The sequence below is a fragment of the Dromiciops gliroides genome, chromosome 3 (genome assembly GCF_019393635.1).
Source record: "Dromiciops gliroides isolate mDroGli1 chromosome 3, mDroGli1.pri, whole genome shotgun sequence".
NCBI lineage: Eukaryota > Metazoa > Chordata > Mammalia > Microbiotheria > Microbiotheriidae > Dromiciops > Dromiciops gliroides.
The window spans coordinates 1811128-1832458 of record NC_057863.1 but is presented as its reverse complement, the minus strand read 5'-3'; the positions used below and the strand labels follow the sequence as shown (position 1 = coordinate 1832458).

At 49.5% G+C, this 21331-nt stretch overlaps 1 protein-coding gene across 2 annotated transcripts in view; it reads right to left on the bottom strand.

Annotated features, from left to right (window-relative positions):
* Nucleotides 1–21331, bottom strand: part of ANKFY1 (ankyrin repeat and FYVE domain containing 1) — a 75461-nt gene that overhangs the window by 30446 nt on the left and 23684 nt on the right. For both annotated transcript variants that reach the window (XM_043993002.1, XM_043993003.1), the window contains 4 exons: nucleotides 13456–13591; nucleotides 7070–7193; nucleotides 4362–4511; nucleotides 3936–4101 (listed from right to left, as the gene is read on the bottom strand). In XM_043993002.1, the coding sequence (XP_043848937.1) occupies nucleotides 3936–4101; nucleotides 4362–4511; nucleotides 7070–7193; nucleotides 13456–13591 (576 nt within the window). The remainder of the gene's footprint in view (nucleotides 1–3935; nucleotides 4102–4361; nucleotides 4512–7069; nucleotides 7194–13455; nucleotides 13592–21331) is intronic.

Genomic DNA, 21331 nt, shown 5'->3' with positions numbered 1-21331 from the left:
AGGGCCCTCATCAGTCAGGACTCTCCTGGCCAGAACAAGGCACGTGCCCCAGGCTGCAATGTCCAAGTCAGAGGAAGAAAGAATAGACGTCCTCAGACCAAACAATGACCCAAACAAAGATCCTTGAGCTCCCCCAGATAAACAAACACAGGTGCTGCATTTCCAAAGAGAAAGCGACCCTGGCCACTGCCATTGTGGGAAGGCAGCCACAAGGGGGTTGTGGAGGAAGCCTGGTGCGCGGCCCGTGCGAGTCCAGGGCCTGCCCGAGCACAGGAGCCTGCAGCGAGGAACAAGATGCCCTTGAGGCGCCTGGCAGGCGCCTGCCCTTGCTGCGCTCAGTAGAGAGAGGAGCGCGGCATCCCAGAGTTGGACTCGGACTCTAGTTTAGCAAACCCACCACGAACAGGGAGAATCATGTGCACATGCACATTCCTGTGCCAAGGGGCAGCCGAATCCCCCCTAGCGTACACAGGTCACTCCCAGTGCAGGTCAGACTGAAGATGGGCACCTGGAACTCATGGGAGAACTGCCCAACTGCCCATTAGGACAACCCTGAACCAAAACAGGGTGGCAGGCAGGCTGTGGCACCCGCTCCGTGCCAACCACTGTGTTCATAAGGCAAGGGACAGTCCTTGCCCCCAAGGAGCTCCTGGTCTAGTGGGTGAGGCTAGGGAGACTCTGGAGAGGGAGGGCTTTCTGCCCTGGGAGAGGAGACAAGGAGGAGCACTACAGGCAGGGAGAAACACAAAGGCTGAAGATGCACCCAATCAGAGAGTACCGTATGCCAAACTTAGCTCTTGGCATCTGCTCCCAGCAGCAAGAGGAAGCCTCTGGAGCCTGCTGGGCAGCGGGCAGACCTGCGCTTCGGTGGGGGAGGGGAGGATGACCCGGAGAGGGGAGAGACTTGAGGCACACAAGAGACGCGGCTCAGCCTGGGTGGGGGCAGGGCGGGGAGGGGAGGAGGCTGGAGGAGAGAAGGGCGTGGGTTTGAGAGAGATCTCGAAGGCAAAACCAACAGGACTTGGTACTAGATGGGATCTGGGTGTGGGGGTCACAGTGGGAAGTGCAGGAAGATTCCCAGGTTGTGAGCCTGAGGTACTGGGAAGATGGAGGCAGCCCCGACAGTAAGAGGCAAGGAGAAAGGCCCAGTTTGGGTAGGAGAATGTGAGTCCAGCCCTATAAGAAGGGATGCCAAGTGGAGGCCCACAAGTCAGGGCCCCAGTGCAAACAGAAGCCCCCCACAAAGCTGAGGAATGATAAGGACCAGGCCAGGCACAGAGAAGAGCCAGAAGATGCTCCCATGGCGCCTTTGGGGAGGTGTGTGTGTGGGGGGGTGCTCCTTCTCGTATGCTTGTCGGGCTGGCCTGGTTGTCCTCACTTTATAAACTCTTTGTGATCATGGATGGCTCTCTGGGAGGGGAAAGGAGACATCTGCTTCTAGATCAATGCAAATTTGTTAAAGAAGACTCCAACTCACATCCACCAAGTTGTTTGAGATGAGAGGCGAGCCACGCTGGGGAAGTAGGAACCATGTGACTGCGCTCCCCATCCCAAACTCCCCCAAGAAGATCTAAGAACCGCCCTAGTCTGAGCAGTGATGGAGCAATGCAGACAAAGTCACAGCGAGTTCTTTTAGCAGCCCAGAGCAACAGAGGGAGACAGCCGAGGACGTCTGTGAACACAGCGGATAAGCAGTGGGGTCAGGAGCGTGTACAAGCGACCATGCCAATGCCCTGGACAAGAGCTGGTCCCACATCCACACTTGGACAATGTGGTGGGGACAGGTGCTGACTGCCCAGCTGTGGATCACCAATCTAGGGCGGAGCAAGAAGGGGACCTACAGTGAAGGTGGCATTCCCCGGTAGGAAAGCCTTGGGGGATGGACCGAGAAAAGAGGAAGTTCAGAAGCCAGCAGCAGCAGCAGCGGCAGTGTGCCTCAGATCTTGGGCACAGAACAGGGTCTCGTTGCCATCATATAGCCCAGCCTGCAGAGGAACAGCCAGGGCAGCAATGCCACACCAAAGGGGAACCTACAGGGGCAAATTCTAGCAGCTCCAACCCAAACTCAGGTCAGAAACTTGCAGAGTCCAGGCCAAGGGGGCAGCAGTCAGACTTTGCCCTGGATCAGACCCCTCTGGCAGCATGGAAGGCTTACAGGTGCCCGTGTCCCTTAGAATAACACAACACTCAGTACTCCAAGAAAGCAGCAACAAGACCAGCTCAGACTTTCCTTCCAGAAGGTGAACATCAAGTCCTAACATCAAGCCAAAATTGTCAAAAAACAAACAAGAAGTCCCAACTTAAAGAGCTACTCTAAGGGCAGCTAGGTGGCGCAGTGGATAAAGCACTGGCCCTGGATTTAAGAGGACCTGAGTTCAAATCCAGCCTCAGACACTTGACACTTGCCAGCTGTGTGACCCTGGGCAAGTCACTTAACCCTCATCCCCCCCACCCCCCCACAAAGAGCTACTACTCTGTTGGCAGGGAAGCTAAAGACACAAACACAGATGATGAGAATGGTTCTACAACAGCCACAAGCAAATCCTGAGAGAAAAGCCAGCCTTGGCATAAATCTCCAGAATCCATGGAAGGGATGAAAGGAGAAGAAAAAGAGTTGAATGTTTTTAGAAATGAAATGAGAGCACTGGAGAGGGAAAAAAGACGGAAAAGGCAGTGAGAGCTGGGGAAGAAAGAATGGGAGAAGGAACGAAGAGCTTGGCACAACAAGCATGAACAAGACCTTATGCAAGCGACAAACTCTCTGAGAATTTGAAATAGAAGGCGGTGACTCTGTGAGGCAGCAAGAAATGTGAAAATCAACGGGCTGAAAAAAAGAAGGAAATCCAAGGTGTCTCCCGAGCAAAAACAAGTGACCTGGAAACCAGAGTAAGAAGAAAACATTTAAAAATCATAATCACTGGGCGACCTGAAGCCGTGCCTAAAACAAGAGCCTTGAACACTCTACTGCAAGAAATGAAAGCTGCCCAGATCTCTATGAAACAGAGGGAAAAGTGGAGATGGAAAGAACCCTCTGGTCACTTCCAGTTACTTCCTTAGAGAAATCCCCAAAGGAAAGCTCCCAGTAACATCCCGGCCAAAGCCCAGAGCTCCCAGGTACCGGGAGGCCCGGCAGGCAGCAGCCACCACATGGCAGGAGCAGGGGGCCAGGAATGGAGCTCAGCGCCCGCAGCAAAGCAAACGGTCTGAGAGCCAGAATGACACACTCAGAAAGACTGAGCATCGCACTACAACAGAAAAATGCACCTGGGGGGCAGAGGACTTGCAAGCATCCCTGATGAGAAGAAGGAAGAGCGTAGCACTGCACGCACACGCACACACATTTAGAGATGTATTTTACTCAATAGGGAAATAGGAAGGGGAGAAGGGGGGAGAAGAAGAAGAAAGGGAGATAGAGGTTCAGTGACTTGTCCAGGGTCACTCAGCTAAGTGTGTGAGCCCAGCACGCTAGCCACTGAGCTGCCCTGCTGATGAAGATACGTTTGTATCTTAATACACTAAAGATTACAACTCCTACCGTGCCAGATAAGCACAGAACCTCACGACAACCCTCAAGGTCAGTCCTGGAGCCACTGTTATCCCCATCACAGAGAAGGAAACTGAGCCACGTGCCCTGCTCACTTGGCCTCTCTCTGCACCGGCAGATGATGATGCTGACAAGTTGCCAGAGGGCACTGATTCTTGCCGTGAACCTTACCAGGGTGATTTTACCGTTTACTTTTAGAGGCTGTAGTCAAATCCCTTAGAATGGGGTCAGGTCAGCGGCTACCTGACGCTAGAGCTGAGGAGCCCAGGACAGAGGCAGGTATGGACTGGAGAAAGACCCTGGGAACCCTAAGGAAATGGGCTTCGCTTGGGAGTAGCTGCCCCAGGACCCCGCCCCCCCCCCCGGGGTGGGGCTGCCCGGCCTGCCTCACCTCTCTGGATGGCTTTATGCAGCAGGCTCCAGCCACTCTTATCCACCTTGTCCACATCCGCTCTGTGGCTCACGAGAGTGGTGGCGATGCTCTCCAGTCTTCGAGAAAGGGCCAGATCTAAAGCGAGATCTCCATTGGGATCCAGCTCATTCAGCTTCAAGGGCAGCTATTACAAACAGGTGAGTGGGTGAGCATTCGTCAGGGACACAGTATACACCAATTCCAGGGGCTGGGGTTCAAAGACACTTGACCACTCTCGCCTCTAAGTCAGTCAGAGAGACTGGGGGGTGGGGGGCAGTGTTACAATCTAGAGTGCACGTGCATACATGTGTCGTGAGCTACCTCGCCGCCGCTGCTGGGCACCTCTGTTCCCTGGGGGGCCCTCTGCCCCTCCTCCCTCTCCTCCTCGGGGCAGGCAGGTGGTACCTGAGCATCCATCTCAATGAGGTACAGGAAGACGACGTCCTCACGCTCCAGCCGGATGGCCTTGTGCAGTGGGTGCTGCGTCTTGGACCGGATCATCTGGTAGAGCAGCTGGGCGCTCATGCTGCTGAAGTCCTCCTTGCTCAGGTCGTCCTGGGGAGGGACCCAAACGCCAGCTGAAGAGACCCCGGCAGCACGCCAGCCCCCCCTCCTCCCCCACTGGGATGCCAACGACATCACAAGCCCAGTGGCCCCAAACAGAGGTGAAGGATGTCTAGCTGTGCTGTGAGCAAAAGTCCATCCAGTCACAGCAAAGGAAGCTACTGACCCTTCTCTTTCTTACAGTGTGTGACAGAGGACACACCACCTGCTGAATCATGCGCGCCCCCCCCTCAAAGGGCGCAGCTATCTTGAATGGAGGCCGACTGAAGCAAAAACTACTGCACGTAGCCCACCTGGACCATGGGTCCCCTTCCCATGCCATGCAGCCAGCCGGGCCATCTTGCTAAGGATGTGCTTGGCATCGCACTACCTTTAACTCTCCCTTAGCCAGGAAGGTGGAAAGCCCTCAGGAAATAAATTCTAAAGACATAGGCAGAAACAGTTACAATGAGGAGGGAAAGGAGCCGATGTGGCCAAACAGGGAGCTCATCTACAAGATGAGATTTTAAAGATAGAGGCCACGTCCCCGGACAAGAGCCGGCCATCACACAGAACATTTAACGAGCACTCCCTCCCGTGGCTATCACGACTGTGCTGAGAGGCAGGCGCTGTCCTGACTCCCATTTTACAGACTAGAAACGGAAGGATGGCGCAGGAACACTGAGGCTCCAGATCAGAAGCTAAAGAGGAGACAGAGGCCGGTTTCTGTAGGTGGCTTGTCAGTTATTTAAAAGAAGAGGGAGGCTCAACAAGGATGGTCTGCATTTTTCCTCTGCACTGTCTCCCCTCGGTGACCTCTCTCAACCAACAATTCCCAGGCCGATCCACAGAGCCCCGGTGCCCCCCAGACAAGACTCATGCTCTTTTCCCCAAATCCGTCCCCACTTGTGAGGTTCCCTACTGCAGTCCAGGACACCCCCACATTCTTAACCCCCAGATGCCCAACCTTGTTGTCACCTCCCACAGCCAAGCTGGTGGCAAAGCTTACCCTGTGCAGCTCCTCCCCCATCTCTACCTCGTGTCCCCTCTCACCCCACTGTGGCCACCACATTAGTGGCCATGCTCGTCTTGGCTCCTACGTGCCCCCTTCTCCCTCAGCTCAGTAGCCAATGAGACTTTACCCAAGTGCTATGGACCAGTCAACAGGCTCTGAGAGGCCATTCTGAGCTCAAAGGCCCTTCCAAGTCTGCCTCCAAACAACTTTTCCAGTCTTGTCTTAGTGTATGCATGTGTTGTTATACACCAAGTTTTAAATGCACATAAACTTGTCTAAAATACTTTCCCTATTTCATAACCACAAATATAAAAGGTGTATGTACATGTATGTGTGTCTATGCAGGTGTGTGCCCAGTATAAATGGGTAGGTATGCATCTATGTATGCAGATGCATACGTAGATGTATATACACACCCTAAGGCCAACATTCCACCTCCGCCCTTTCACAAGCTGTCCCCTATTCCCTTCCCTCTGTCAGTCAGTCAATAAACATTGATGAAGCCACTGGGCTGAACCCAGGGGATACAATTACAAACCAAACCAAAGACAGTCCCTGTCCTCAAGGAGCTTACAATTGACCAGGAGAGGCAACACACAGAAGGAAGCCGAAAAGCAAGGCAGGCGGCGTGTGGGCTTGGACAGGGTTTGCTGCCCTGGGAGATGGAAAGACTAGGGTTCTGTTTAACTAAGTCTGTGCAGCTTTGATGACAGCGAAGGTAGCCGGGAATCATGAATCATCTGTGCTTTTAAACTCTGTCAGCCTAAAAGAATGGACGAGATTGCAACACATAAAAGACTTTACTTCTCTCTTTGTGACTACGGAAAGCCTCGTGAGGAACCTCATCTTAGTGCGGGGTTATTTTCCCAGCTCCTGAACCTGGACTCAAGAATCATGGCAGAAAAATAAATTGCTAGATAGATAGATAGATTATTTAGGGGGCAAAAAAAGAATCGTGGTGGGCTTATTTCAGCAGCAGTGCCCGCTGCAGGACCTCAAAGAGGAGTGCCTTCTCCCAGAAAATCCCCTAGAACCACAGGAATTCCCAGGGGACAGAAAGAGGAACATATGGAGTCCAACAGGAGGACACACTCGTGAGAGTCCCACAGGGCAAGCTGGGGTCTGCCCCCTGTGTTTTCTGGATCGCCGGGGTTACTTCGAGATGAATGTGGTGTTTTCATAGTGCACTACTGCAAGTACCTGGCACTGTCTCAGGCCTTCAGCTCCACACAGGAGGATGTGCCCAAACCTCATCTACAAAGAGCTAGGTCACTGCAAACTCACTGTGGGAGCCCTGGACCCAGGCTGGAGAATGTCTTTCCCCTCTCTGACCTGCAAAAACGTATTCCCTTTTCTCCCTGGACCCAGTGATTCCCTCATACACCTGCTTGGTTTTCATATTTAATTGTTTCCCTTGGTTTCTGGTTTTTTTGATCAAAGGGCACACTGAGTATGTGCCTCTCATTCCTTCACTCCTAGACGAGAGGAGCTGCTTCTACATCAGCCCCGAGGGTCTGCCCAAGCACACACAAAGGAGACACGGGGGAGAACTTACCCAGTGGCTGGCGATGATTTCCGCACAATAGTTCATCAAAGTGGTAGCATTCAACTCTTCTGCAGTTTGATAGAAACGAATGCAGTTCCTCACGTTCACTAAGGACATGACTCCTTTCTCACACCTACCCAAAGAAGAAGCAGAACAGTGATGGATCATCAGGTAAGAAGCTCTCCTGAATGACATCACTCTAAAACAAAGAGCCAGAATGATATGTTAGGGGATAAATGATTGGCCTTTTTATGAAGATGAAGGCTGGGCAAAGCAAAGATGTTCACTGTCACCAGCACTGCCCTGTAGAGCGCTAGAGAAGCCAGCTCTAGGAATGAGCTGAGAAAAAGAATATGAAGGTTTAAGCAGTTCTGTATATCATCCACAAAACCCAGAAGGAAGAGCTAGAAATGGAAATTCCATTTAAAATAACTACATACACAATCACAAAAACACTTTTTATTAAAAAATTATTTTTATTTATTTCTTTTAATATTTCCCAATCAATCAGGGCAGCTAGGTGGCACAGTGGATAAAGCACCAACCCTGGATTCAGGAGGACCTGAGTTCAGATCAGACCTCAGACACTTGACACATACTGTGTGACCTTGGACAAGTCACTTAACCCCCATTGCCCTGCCCCCCCCCAAATTCTGTCATGTGTAAAAAAATTTTTAACGTTCCTTTTTTTTTGGGGGGGGGGTGAGGCAATTGGGGTTAAGTGACTTGCCCAGGGTCACACAGCTAGTAAGTGTTAAGTGTCTGAGGCCGGATTTGAACTCAGGTCCTCCTGACTCCAGGGCCGGTGTTCCTTAACAATCCTTTTTAAAACTTAGGGGTTCTGGGGCAGCTAGGTGGCACAGTGGATAGAGCACCAGTTTTAAAGAATTATTTTCTTGAGTGAGCTTTTTTCACCTTTTTTTTCCCCATTTGGCCAATTCTGCTTTTTTTTTGGGAGGGGGGCAGGCAATGAGGGTTAAGTGACTTGCCCAAGGTCACACAGGTCAGATTTGAACTCAGATCCTCCTGAATCCAGGGCCAGTGCTTTATGCACTGCACCACCTAGTTGCCCCCAATTCTGCTTTTTAAAGAGTTATTTCCTTTAGCACTTTTTGTGCCTCTTTTACCAAGCTGTTAATCGTCTTTTCATAATTTTCTTGTACTTTCCCCAATTTTACCTCTACCACTCTTAATCTGATGTTGAAAATAAGTTTTTGATCTCTTCCAAGAATTCTTGTTGGGTTTATGTAGAATTCACTTTTTTTTTTTCCCTTTTAAGGCTTTGCTTATAGCTATTTTGTCTTCTGAGTTTGTGCCTTGGTCTTCCCTGTCACCATAGTTGATTTTTATGGTCAGGGTTTTGTTGTTGTTGTTTGCTCATTTTCTAACCTATCTCTAGACTTTAACTTTATGTTAAAATTGGATTCTCTTCCCGTGTTGGGGGTGGGAGTGGACAGTCAACTGTCCTAAGCTTCAGGCTTTTTTTGTACTACTGTTTTCAGTGCTAGTTCTGGGGACCTGCAAGTTTTCAGTGCTTCCAAGGTGGTATGAACCAGGGAGAGGTGTGATCACTGTTCTTCTGGTCTGTGCTCTGGTCCTCCCCTAGGAAGGGCTCCTGATCCCTTGGAATTACAACTGACACCTCAGCTCCTCAGGGCCCCTGTTTCCTTGGTCTCAGAAACAATACTGTTCCTGAGGGTCACTGGTACCTTGAATTGGTGCCTCTCTGCCTTTTAACTATGATCCAGAAGTGGGTATAAGCAACAGCATTACCAAACAGGGCCTGATCCTACTCTCAGGGTTAGCACAGGGGTCCTGTAATCTCTTTCTGAGCAGCTGCCTGATCACCTCACCATCTCCAGCTTGAGAACTCCAAAGCTGACGCTGCTTGCCTCCCCCACACACTTCTACCCCTGCTGCTTCATGCATGTGGGCTGTGGGCCAGCCTCCTTTCCAGTGTCACAGATATCTCCTCCCTACTTCCCGTGTTGTCTTGTGCTGGAAAGATGTCTCTCTCTGACCTTGTGTTGGCTCCAATTCTCCAGAATTTGATTTAAGCATTTATTGTAAAGTTGTTTGGAGGGGAATGTTGGGAGCTCAGATTCCTCTCTCTGCCTACAAAAACACTCTTTACCACAAATAAAGACAGACCTAAATAACTGATGAATACGAACTGCTCATGGGAAGGGACAACCCAATATAATAAAAATGACAGTACTAACTAAATTAAAGGCAGTGCCATAACTAGGTACCAGGAAATAATTTTAGAGAACTAGAAAACATAATGGAGCAGCTAGGTGGTACTACAATGCAAAAAGTGCTGGGCCGGGAGTCAGGAAGTCCTGAGTTCAAATCCAGCTTCAAGACACTCACTAGCTATGTGATCCTGGACAAGTCGCTTCACCCTGTTTGCCTCAGTTTCCTCACCTGTAAAATGGACTGGAGAAGGAAATGGCAAACCACTCTAGTATCCTTGCCAAGGTAACCCCAAATGGGGTCACAAAGAGTCGGACATAGCTGAAATGACCAAACAAGAGAAAACATAATAGCTACATGAAACAATGCCCTCAATCACTAATGATGAGAAATGCAATTTAAAGCAACTCTGTGGGTCCACCTCACACCCTGCCAAATGGCAAAGTTTGTCAAAGAAGAAAGTGACCAATGTTGCTGGAAAACAGTGCCATTCACTGACTGCTAGTGGAGCCATGAATAGACCAAGTCCTTCTTAAAAGCAATTTGAAACTATTCCCATAAGAAAGACTTCCCTGAATGCTGCCTTCTATAACTACTGGGTCTATAGCCCAAAGAGATCAAAGAGAAGAAAAGAACCCACACGTACAAAAAGAATGAGAGCAGCTCTTTTCATGGTAGCACTGAACTGGGAACTAAGGGGGTTCCTATCAACTGGGGAATGGCTGGACAAGGAATGAGATGTGAATGGATGGAATACCACTGTGTTGTAAGGGGATGGATGCAGGGTTGTCTTGGAAAACTGGTATGAACTGATACAAAGGGGAGTGAAGAGAACCAGAACAATTTACACTGGGCAGCTACATGGAGTGCTGGGCCTGGAGTCAGGAAGACTTGAGTTCAAATCCAGCCTAAGACACTACAAGTCATTTCACCTCTGACTACCTCAGTTTCTTCAACTGTAAAGTGGGGATCTATCTTTTATAACTCAATGTTGTGAGGATCATCTTATAACTCAATGATATTTGTAAAGTGCTTAGCAAAGTGTCTGGCATAAAACAGGTGTTTATGTAATATATGATGGTGATGGAATATTATGGTGCTATAAGAAATGACAAGCAGGATGATTTCAGAAAGGCCTGGAAAGACTTGTACGAACTGATGTATAGTGAAGTGAGCAAAACCAGGAGAACGTTGTGCACAGAGACAGCAATACTGCTGAATGAAGAACTGTGAAAGACTTGACTATTCTCAGCCATATGTGGTAAAAAAATGAAAGTTTTTTTTAACAGTTGGTTAGCGAGAACTGAAAGGACCACCCTTTTGAGGAGGAGACTGAGATGAGCCGCCCGTGCGTCTGCTAAGCACTCCACTTCCGGGGTGCAAGCTTAAAAGGCAAGGAGAGAACGGAAGTGAGGTCTCTTTTCCGCTCTCCTCGTCCGCTGGCTGGTTCTGCACACACAGACGCTGACTGAGGTGCCACTCCGCCCGGTTCTCTGTATCTGCCTCAGAGGTGGCCTTGGGTTTTTGGTGAGTTCTATACGGAATACAGACTAAGCTTAGATCTAAGACTATTTGTTTGTACTTCTACTTTCCTATCTCTCTAATCAACATCACCTTGTAATTCCCAAACAATAAAAGCCCTAACTAAAGATCAGAGGCTTCTTCCACTTACTGGTCTGGGAGATAAATAAGGGAAAGGTTAAAGGAGAGTTTAATGCCCTTGTATCCAATTTTAAACCTCACAAATACAATGATCCAAGACAATCCCAAAGGACTATTGATGAAACATCCTCTCCACCTCCAAAGAAAGAACTGATATTGATGGAACACAGACTGAAGCAGGCTCTTTGTCACTTGCTTTCATTTTTTTTCTTTTATTCAAGTGTTCTTGTACAAAATGACTAATGTGGCAATGTTTTACATAACCACACATGTATAACCTACATCTGATTGCTCACTGTCTCAGGGAGGGGTGAAGGGAGGAAGGGAAGGAGGGATAAATTGGAGCCTGAAACTATAAATAAAAATGTTCATTACTCCAATAAAACCAAAAAACAACCCAACAAATAACTAAATAAAGGGGCAGCCAAGTAAATAACCCAACAAATAAGGCAGGTGCTTAATAAATAAATGCTTGTTCTCTTCAACAACAGCACACTGTAGTAAAAAGGGTTCTGAAAGGCTTCAGAACTCTGATCAAATGATTGACCAGCTATTATTACAGAGGACCAACAATGAAGAATGACAACCCTCCTCCTGACTGAGAAGTGAGGCACTGAAAACACAGAACCAGGCATATATATATATATATATTTATATATTTTAGTGAGGCAATGGAGATTAAGTGACTTGCCCAGGGTCACACAGCTAGTAAGTGTTAAGTGTCTGAGGCTGGATTTGAACTCAGGTCCTCCTGACTCCAGGGCAGGTGCTCTATCCACTGCACCACCCAGCTGCCCCCAGGCATATATATTTTTGACATGGGCAGTGGAGGAGCTGGTCAGTGCTTATGTATTACAGGGTTTTGATGGGGAGGAGCACTGAGGTGGGAGTGAGGAAAAAAAAATTATTCTCAATTAAAAAAAAAATGCAAAAAACCTGAGCCCCATAATGATAGGCAGAGCCAAGTCCAAAACCTCAGCAGGTCCTCAGTGTCATGCTCTCCTTCCATGAACAAGCTGCTCTGATTTTATTTATTATTATGCCAAATAACTCCGAAATGCCATGGCTACAATCACAGAAGCTGAAAGGCATCTAGAAAAAAACCCCTCTATGCCACCCCTGACAGGCGGCTCCCAGACTCTGCTGGAACATCTGCAGTGCACAAGGGTCCGAACCCAGCCCTCCCACCCCCCCAGGTGCTGTCAGGCTGACTCAGCACGTCCAAGATGGCACTCGGGGCCTTTCCTTCCCAAGGCCTTCCCTCTCTCTAGCTCTATTCCTGTGCGGAGAATTCCTCTAGCATCCAGGCCCTTTACCTCAGCACTGTGGCTCAGCTGAGCTCTCACCCCTGAACCTCAGGCCTTGGGCAGCCCCAGCACCACACTCTCGGCGGCTCCCTAGCAGGTCTCGTTCCTCCGGTCTAGCCAAGTCACAACAGAGTTGCTGAAGGGCAGACCTGACCAGCTAGCTCACTGCTCTATTCCACCAATTTCCTTACAGCTTCTATGAGAGACGAGTGACTTTTATGGCCCTTTCCAGGTGGCCCGAACTTCCCACTGAACACTGCTGTTCCTGGGTCCTTCTTGGGGGCCCAGCCTCCCACAAGACAGGCCCCCTCACTCCCTCCTCCCCTCCACCTCGGGGCTCTCTCTCTCTTCCAGGTGCCACTCAGGCCCCACCTTCTTCCACCAGGGAGTGCCCACCCCCCATACTACCTCACGGAGACTTGACTGGTGACTTGCACAGTTGTGCTGTGTGACTGCACTTGAACCCAGTGCTGTGTAGCTCACAGACAGATGTGTTCAATGCTGAACTTGGGCCCTCAGTGGTGCTGAGCAGAAACCTAATCCGAGCTGGAAATGGATGCAGGAAGGGGCAGCAGGCATTTCTTGGCTGCTTTGTTTGCATCCCCCAGGATGGGTCTCTTACAGACCCTGAGGCCCTGGGCCATCCTTGCTCAGCTCTCCTCTCTGCCAGACAACTGAACAAACTGCTTTCAAAATGGATTTTGGTCTCAGCCAACCAGAAGAAAGAAAAATGGTGACAAGACAGAAAAGAGCAGATGGCGGTGCTGGAGAGGGCAATGACCAGCAGGGTCATCTGGTTGCTATCAAATCCCACTAGGCACAGAGTAGAAATTCACCATCTCACGGATGGTGTCGTTTTCTGTTCTTTGTTCCTGAAATGCCCACGTGCTCAGTCATGTGCTTGTATCAAGTTCATAGGAAAAAGGAGATTCTTTGGGGGGGGGGGGGGGCAATGAGGATTAAGTGACTTGCCCAGAGTCACACAGCTAGTAAGCGTCGTGTCTGAGGCTGGATTTGAACTCAGGTCCTCCTGAATCCAGGGCCAGTGCTTTATCCACTGCTCCATCTAGCTGCCCCCAAGGAGATTCTTTTTAAAATGGTCACAGCTCTAGAGTATTTAAAAGGTCCTCCTGAATAATGGGGCTCGGGAACCCCCTTGCTGGGCCCTGAGAACTCTCCTTGGGCCCCAGGGCAGGGGGCTCGGCTGCTTCCAGGGACTCTGTGACTCACCTTTCCCGCAGGAGCTGCAGCTGGAAGCGGTTCGCCAGCCTCATCAGCTCTGTCAAGAAGACATCATCTTCCTTGAGCTCCAGGTCATCGGTGTAGACCCAGCGAAGCAAGGCCATTGTCACCTCAGGGTTAGCATCTGGGTAAGAAAAAGGAGCTTGTAAAACCAACTGGGGCCAAAAGCCCTTTGGAGGCGGCCGCAGGATACGGAACTCCAGACCCCAGTTCTAATCTGGCCTCAGATACCTAGGTGTGGTGTGACTGTGGACAAGGGCCGTCACTTGCCTCCCCAGCCAAGGAGTGCTTGCTGAACATTCGGCTCTCCTGGAGAACCTGCCTCTCAGGCTGGCTGTGAGGCCCAAATGAGATAATGCTTGTAAAGTGGTTGTCTGTGCTTGGCACACAGTACCCGCTTCATAAATGCCTAGGCCCTTCCCTCTTTCCCCCACTTTACATATGAAGAAACTGATGTAGCTACAAGTGGAGTGACTTGTCCAGGGTCACACAGCCAGAAACTGTCCATGGCAGGATTCAAACTCAGGTTGTCCTGACTCCAAGTGGGGCTCTGTGGCTGCTACCTAAGGTTATCCAACTGAGCCAGAGAAATAAGCATCATTCTCTCCATACATCCCAACAGTCTCAAGAGGAAATATCTCTCTTCAGACAAATCACAGAAAGATGTCAGTCGGAGAAGTGCCCAGGGGCTGGGGGCCGGCCTGGCTTCGCCCTCCCAGCCAGGCAACTATCTGAGGCACAGTGCAGGAAGAGCCATAGTGTCTGCCCAGGTGCCTCTTCCCTCCTCCCCTCCCCGGGCCATCTCCCCTGCTCATTCCAATCTCCAGAGCGACAGATCCCAGCCTGGCTGTCCCAGGGGCGCACCAAACCTGAGCATGTCCCAAGCAGACCTTCCTCTCTTCTAAATGTCCTTATTCCCCTCCAAGTCAGGCCCCTGGGCCTCTGACCTCTGTGCCACCTCTGTTCCTTCCCTCACTCACCTCCCCACAATCTGCTGCCAGATGGCATGGGCTCCACCTTCTCATCCCCTCTCCCCTCACAGACTCACCACCCTCCCCATCAGCCTGCACCTGGACTGGTACCCTGGCTGCTGCTCCTGGGTGGGGAGGGGTCCATCCTCCACTCAGCTCTCTCGGCTCTACCCCCCCCAATCAACTCTAGGGGTTCTCTGTGGCCTCCAGATCAAATACAAAACCCTTTGCTGTTTCCATGCCTTCACCAGCTGGGCCCCTTCTCCCGACCCAAGGCTGGATGCGTGGGCCCATGGCTGTCCATCACACGTGACTACTAGCTCCCTTCCACAGGCCTATGCGGCCTCGGGCTGGGCAGAGTCTCCCTCTCAAATGCTGCCTTCTGTGGAGCTGCTAGGGCATTCCTCTGGGACACAGTGTAGACCTCACCCATTCTGATGGGCATCTGGTCACCTCCATCAGAATGTAAGACCCTTGAGGGCAGGGCCTGGCTCTGCTTTTTCTTTGAATCCCAAGGGTTGAGAAGAGAGCACTGCATTTGATAAGCACTTAACTGCCCGCCCATGGATGGACTGGTAGTGAATAAGCTTCTGGGACAAGGAAGCCTTTGTCTGCTGACTAGGGTACTTTCTGTGAGGCAAAAGAATGAGGCTGGTCAAATGTCTACATAACATGCCCAGAACGCACGCCAACATCATCTCTGGTCTGTTTCCCATTTTCATCATCCATGAATTTGCTATGACCATTGTGGAAATTTATGTTGATTAGGGGACCCTACCTTGAGGCTGAGGTTAGAAAGCCTTAGGCCCTCAGGGTCTCTCCCCCTCCTCCTCAGCTTCAGCTGAGCAGAAAAAGCTCCCTCCGACCTGAGCGGAGCTATCTGAAGGATCCCGGACGGCCTGTGCTGAGGCATTAGGCTTGAGAGCACCCCCCCCACCAGCTGCAGCCCTGGCTGGCGGATTAGCTTGGTCTGTGGGGGCGAAGGAAGCCCCGAGATTTGAGTGGAGAGAAGAAAAGGTATATAGAGACCTGGGAGTTAGAGGAGGTCGGACTGGGGGGCTGACTGGACTTGAGGGGACAGACTAGAGGAGAGGGGCTGACTAGAGGAGAGGGGCTGACTAGAGGAGAGAGGCTGACTAGAGGAGAGGGGCTGACTAGAGGAGAGCCCGGACAAGGACGGAGGAGAGTTCGATTCGGAGAAGGAGAGTCGGGGCTGACAAGGTTACAGGCCTTAATACAAACCAGGGAAAGTGTAACGTGCCCGGAGGCCGGAGGTGGCCAAGGCCCTCATTGTATTGAGAAGTGTGGGAAAGAGCCCGCAGGAAAGCAGTCAGGTTTTACTTTATTTCCCAGTATTCCTAATTTTCCACAGTATCTCATAAATAAACTCTGCTTGGTTTATTTAGTTAAGAGGCTTCTTAATATTTTGCTTATCAATCTGGGAGGGGAGCCGTGTCGGGGAACTTGATACGTGAGTCAGGAATGCTGTGAACCCGCTACCATTCCAAAGCGTGAACCAACGTTTAGGGAAGGAGAGACCGAACAGGTCTACAGGGGCAAGAGACGCAGGCCTGGGAGGAAGGAGAAGGGCACAGAAGTGGCCTGAGGAGGTTAAGGCCTAAGGGCTGGAATGGTAGCGTCATCAGCCTCTTGTGAACTCCCTGTTTAGACAAGGGAGATGCCGCAGAGTAAGTGCCCATCGGGCACCTCCTCTGGGACTGGACACACAACTGCCCTGCCCGCCCTCAAGGGGCCGCGACTGCTACCTGACCCAGAAGGACGGACCTGGCTGCTGAAGGAGGGACGCTAAGAAGCCAAGGCTAGAAAGGAGGGCCTCTGAGGTAGCCAGAGGGGCAGAGGCTGCAGGCGGAATGCCAAGGGCTGCTCTGCATCTCGCACTGGCCAAGAAACAGAGAGGGCAATCAATGGAGGAGAAGGGGCACAGGAACGTGGGGTTCGATAAGCCCAAAGATCCCAGCAACTGGGATCCACAAAAACTGCAAGAAAAACTCGAAAGTGATCTGGCAGAAACGATTCAGATGAACATTCGCACCATGTACCAAGGTAGGGTCCAAATGGACATGTGATTAGACATAAAGGTTGACACCAAAAGCCAATTAGGGAAATCCAGAAAAAAAGATACCTGTGAGATCCATGGATATGGGAAGGGCTCATGGCCAAACAAAAGACAGACAGCTTTACAGGAGGTCAAACGGAAAATTCTGATTACATGAAATTAAAAAGGCTTTACACAAACAAAACCAATGCAGCCATAATGAAAAGCAAAGCAGGAACCTGGGGGGGGGGGGGATTTGATGGCAAATTTCTCTGAAAAGTACTCATTTCTCAAATATATAGGGAACTGAGACAAATTTATTATTTTTTTAAAAAGTCATTCCCCAATTGATAAATGGATATGAAGGATATGAATGGATAAAAGGATATGAACAGGGGCAGCTAGGTGGTGCAGCGGATAGAGCACTGGCCCTGGAGTTAGGAGGACCTGAGTTCAAATCTGGCCTTAGACACTTAACACTTACTAGCTGTGTGACCCTGGAAAAGTCATTTAACCCCAATTGTCTCACTTTAAAAAAAAAAGGATATGAACAGTTTTCCAACAAAGAAATAAAAATTATCAAGTCATTTGAAAAAAATTTCTAAATCACTGATAATTAGAGAAATGGAAATTAAAACAACTCTAAGGTACCATTTCACATCCATGAGATTAGCTAACACAATTCTGGGTAGAGTTGTGAAGCAGTCTACCCATTCTGGAGGACAATTTGGAAGTATGCCCCAAGGGCTAGCAAACCCTTTACATACCCTTTGATCCAGCAATAACATTACTAGGTCTGTATCCCAAAAAGATGAAAGGAAAAAGAAAAAGATCTAATGGTACAAAAATATTTATAACAGTTCTTTTTTGGAAGGGCAAAGAATTGGAAGCTGAGGAAATGCCCATCAATAGAGGAATGGCTGAACAAGCTGTGTGATTGTAATGGAATACTATTTTACTATAAACAGGATGGCTTCAGAAAAACTGCAAAGACTTATATGAACTGATGCAAAATAAAGTGAGGAGAACCAGATCATTGTACATGGTAACAGCAACACTGTGCAATGATCAACTATGACAGACTTAGCCCTTCTCAGCAACGCAATGATCCAAGACAATTTCAAAGGAAGCATGATGAAAATGCTATCGACCTTCAGACGAAGAACTAAGAAACTCCCAGATTAAACTGCAGATTAAACTCTATTTTTCCCTCCCTTTATTTTTGTAGCTTTTTACCCTCTGGAACGTGACTTCACATGTATAATGGGTATTGTATTTCCTGCCTTCTCAATGGACAGATAAGGGTTAGACAAAGGCAAAGAATTTAGAACTGAAAATTTAAAAAAATTTTGAGAAAAAAGGAAATTAATCTGGAGAAGTGGGATAACTATCAATGGTAAAGAAGTTTAGAGGTCAAGATGAAGAGTTTTCATTTTATCCTAAAAGCTCGTTGGAGCCACTGAAAATTCTTGAGTAGGGGAGTGGCATGGTCAGCATGTCCATTTTAAACATACTGAGCCTGAGATGCCATGGGCTCTTTTGGAGATGTCCAACAAACAGGCTGGCAGCTACAACATGTCTCACTTCTGCCCCATGTCACTCTTCATTCCGTCACCACTGTAGTTCAAGAGGGACTCGAATCCTGGTCCTTCTTGACTCTGAGGCCATTTTCTACCCACTACCACATAGCAACTCTTGTGAGCTAAGCCCTGAAAGAACCGTGGGATTCCCAGACATGGGGGTGAGGAAGAAGCCACTCAGACCCACGGCTAAGGGACAGTTGACGCACAAGCATGACTGCTGTGTAATAGAGCAAGACCACTTTGGCTGGAGGGGGGTTTGTGAGGAGGGCGTGATGTACAAGGAAGAAGGCTGCAAAGGTGACTTGGGGGAAGGTTCTGAAGGGCTTTACAGGACAAACACAAGAGCTTCTGTTTGATCCTGGGATAAAAGGGAGTCACTGGGGTTTCTAGAATAAATGAGTGAGAAAGATCTGCACGTTAGGAAAATCACTTTGGCAGCAGGGTAGAGGATAGAAGTGAGTGGAAAGAGGGCACTTAGGAGACCACTACAACCAAGCCATTGTTTTTTGTTGTTGTTGTTTTTTTTGGGGGGGGGGTTTGTGGGGCAATGGGGGTTAAGTGACTTGCCCAGGGTCACACAGCCAGTAAGTGTCAAGTGTCTGAAGCCGGATTTGAACTCAGGTACTCCCGAATCCAGGGCCGGCGCTCTATCCACTGTGCCACCCAGCTGCCCCATAACCAAGCCATTGTTAAGGGCTAAAATTCTGTCTAAAATATCTAATGAGTGGTCGCCAATAAAGTATAAGCTTTAGCAAGAGTTAGACTTTTAAGCATTTATTAAGGAGAATAAGAATTTGGTAAAGAGAGAGAAAGGCCTAGATTCCTATCTATTAAAGGGAGAGCGCATTTCTAGCTCCGCTCTCCACCAGAGTCCAAAGGAAAGAGAGCGTGAGACCGAGCGCCAGTCTCTTTCTTCTTCCTCTCACTAGCCAACATCACTTCATGATGCCAAAGAAAAGACACATGTTCTTGTCCTCAAAGACCTTCCCTTCATGGGCGGAGCTCTTCTACAGTAAGTCTCCAGCAGGTGGCATCATTCCAATCGTTACACCATCAATCAACATTTATTAAGCACCTATTATATGTCACCTCATGCTAAGCTCTGGGAATACAAAAAAAGGCAAAAGTCCCTGCCCTTAAGAAGCTCAGAGTCAAATAGGGGAGACACCATGCAAACAAACGTGTACAGGAAATCATGAACAGAGGGAAGGCCCTGGAATTAAGGGGTTGGGGAAGGTTTCCTATAGAAGGTGGAATTTTAGTTAGGACTTAAAGGAAGCCAGGGAGGGCAGTGCTGGAGTGGAGGAGGGATCAGCATTGCAGGCACCACGGAGGACAACCAGAGAAGGCCCAGAGTTGAGAAAGGAGGGTTTTGGCTGTTGTATGGCCAGGAGGCCAGTGTCCCTCAAGCAAAGAGTATGTGCGAGGTGGAAGGAGACTGGAAAGGGAGGAAGGAGCTAGGCTGTGCAGGGCTTTGAATGCCAAACAGAGGATTTTGTATTTGCCCTTCGAGGCAACAGGTGCCCAGAGGAGTTTATCGAGTAGGGAAGTGACGCCATTGGACCTTTGTTTTAGGAAAATCACTTTGGTGGCCAGGCGGCGGCTGGTTGGCTGACTGTTGTCCTTGGGGCTTGAAGAGGACCAAAAAGACAGCACTATGCCAGGTCAAGATGGCGGATCAGACCCGTAGAGCCCAGAAGGCTCTACTGGAGGTCAGGCCCACGTGGCCCACGTGTACAACTGGAGTGGAGGTGGCGCTACATTTTCGTCCCTCACACTTCTTTTGAATTCTGCTTCACTCATAGAGCACAGGCACCCTGTGTTGGGGGTCCTGCACCAGTGTCTCTCATGTTCAGAGAAACCTTGAAAGTGTCCTCGTGTCTCTGCTTCTGACTTCCACATGAGCGCTTGCTTTGTGTGAGTTCTCTATCAGTCAGTCAGTCTAACGCTCGCTTCCAGAGTCATCAAGGTCTGCTGGCAGGACAAGTCGGGATGACTGGGGATGGCCCGACACCTCTGAAGCCTCACCATCTCTAAGAGCTCCCCATTGCTGCTTCAGCCGCCTTCACAGCTGTCGGCCCAAACTATTCTCCCCGCCCCCATTCTGCTGACAGAAGCCTTGGCATGTTTGGGGTAGACACCCCTTATGTGACTGATGAATCTGAGGCCCCTCAATTCTCTTCAACCTGGTTTAGCCCGTCATCTGCCAAAATGGTTTACCGGACAGTGGCCCTGAGCACCCTGGGCTGCTTGGAACCACAGACGAGAGCCGGGCAGGCACAGAAGGCAGAAGGCTACCCTGAAAAGGGCCCAGCAGCCCTCCAACCAGAGGTGCCAGTCTTCTGTGAACACAAGCATGCCTACTTCTGGTGGCCAAAGGGAGGATGGTCTGAAGTGGGGACAAGACTTGGGATAGGCAGGACCTCGTCCGCCCCCCCCGCCCCCCCGGGCAGCTGCTGCAGCGGTCCAGGCATGAGGGGATGAGGACCCACATCAGGGTGGGAGCAGTGTCGGAGGAGAGAAGGGGGTGTATCTGAGGGTGCCACAAAGGGGAAACTGACAGCTCTTAGCACCTTACTGGATGTGGGGGTTGAGAGAGAGGAGGAGTCCAGGAACCCTGAGAGCCGGGAGGATGATAGTGCCCCCTACAGTAAGAGGGAAAGTAGAGACGAAAAATGATGAGTTCTCTTTTGGACATATCAAGTTTAAGATGTCTACTGGATATCTAGTCTGAGATTTCTGAGAGGCTGCCAGAGGTCTGCAGAGAGACAGAGGCAGCATAGGTAGATCTGAGCCAATGCCACCGAGAAATATTGTGACGGTCCAGGCAAGAGATGCAGGGGACTATGGGTACGTGACTTAGACATAAAAGGTGATACCACAGGTAAATCAGGAGAGGAAGGAATAGTCTACCTCTAAGATTTATGGAAAGGAGAACAGTTTATGACCAAACAATAGATAGAGAATATTATGAAATGCAAAATGAATGATTTTGATTACATGAAATTTAAAAGGTTTTGTACAAACAGAAGCGATGCATCCAAAATTAGAAGGGAGGCAGAAAGCTGGGAAACCATTTTTATAGCCAGTGTTTCTGATAAAGGCCTCATTTCTAAAATATATTGGGAACTAAATCAAACTTATAAGAATCCATGTCATTCCCCAATTGAGAAATGCTCAAAGGATATGAACAGTCTGATAAAGAAATGAAAGCTATCTATGGTCGTATGAAAAAATGCTCTAAATCACTATTG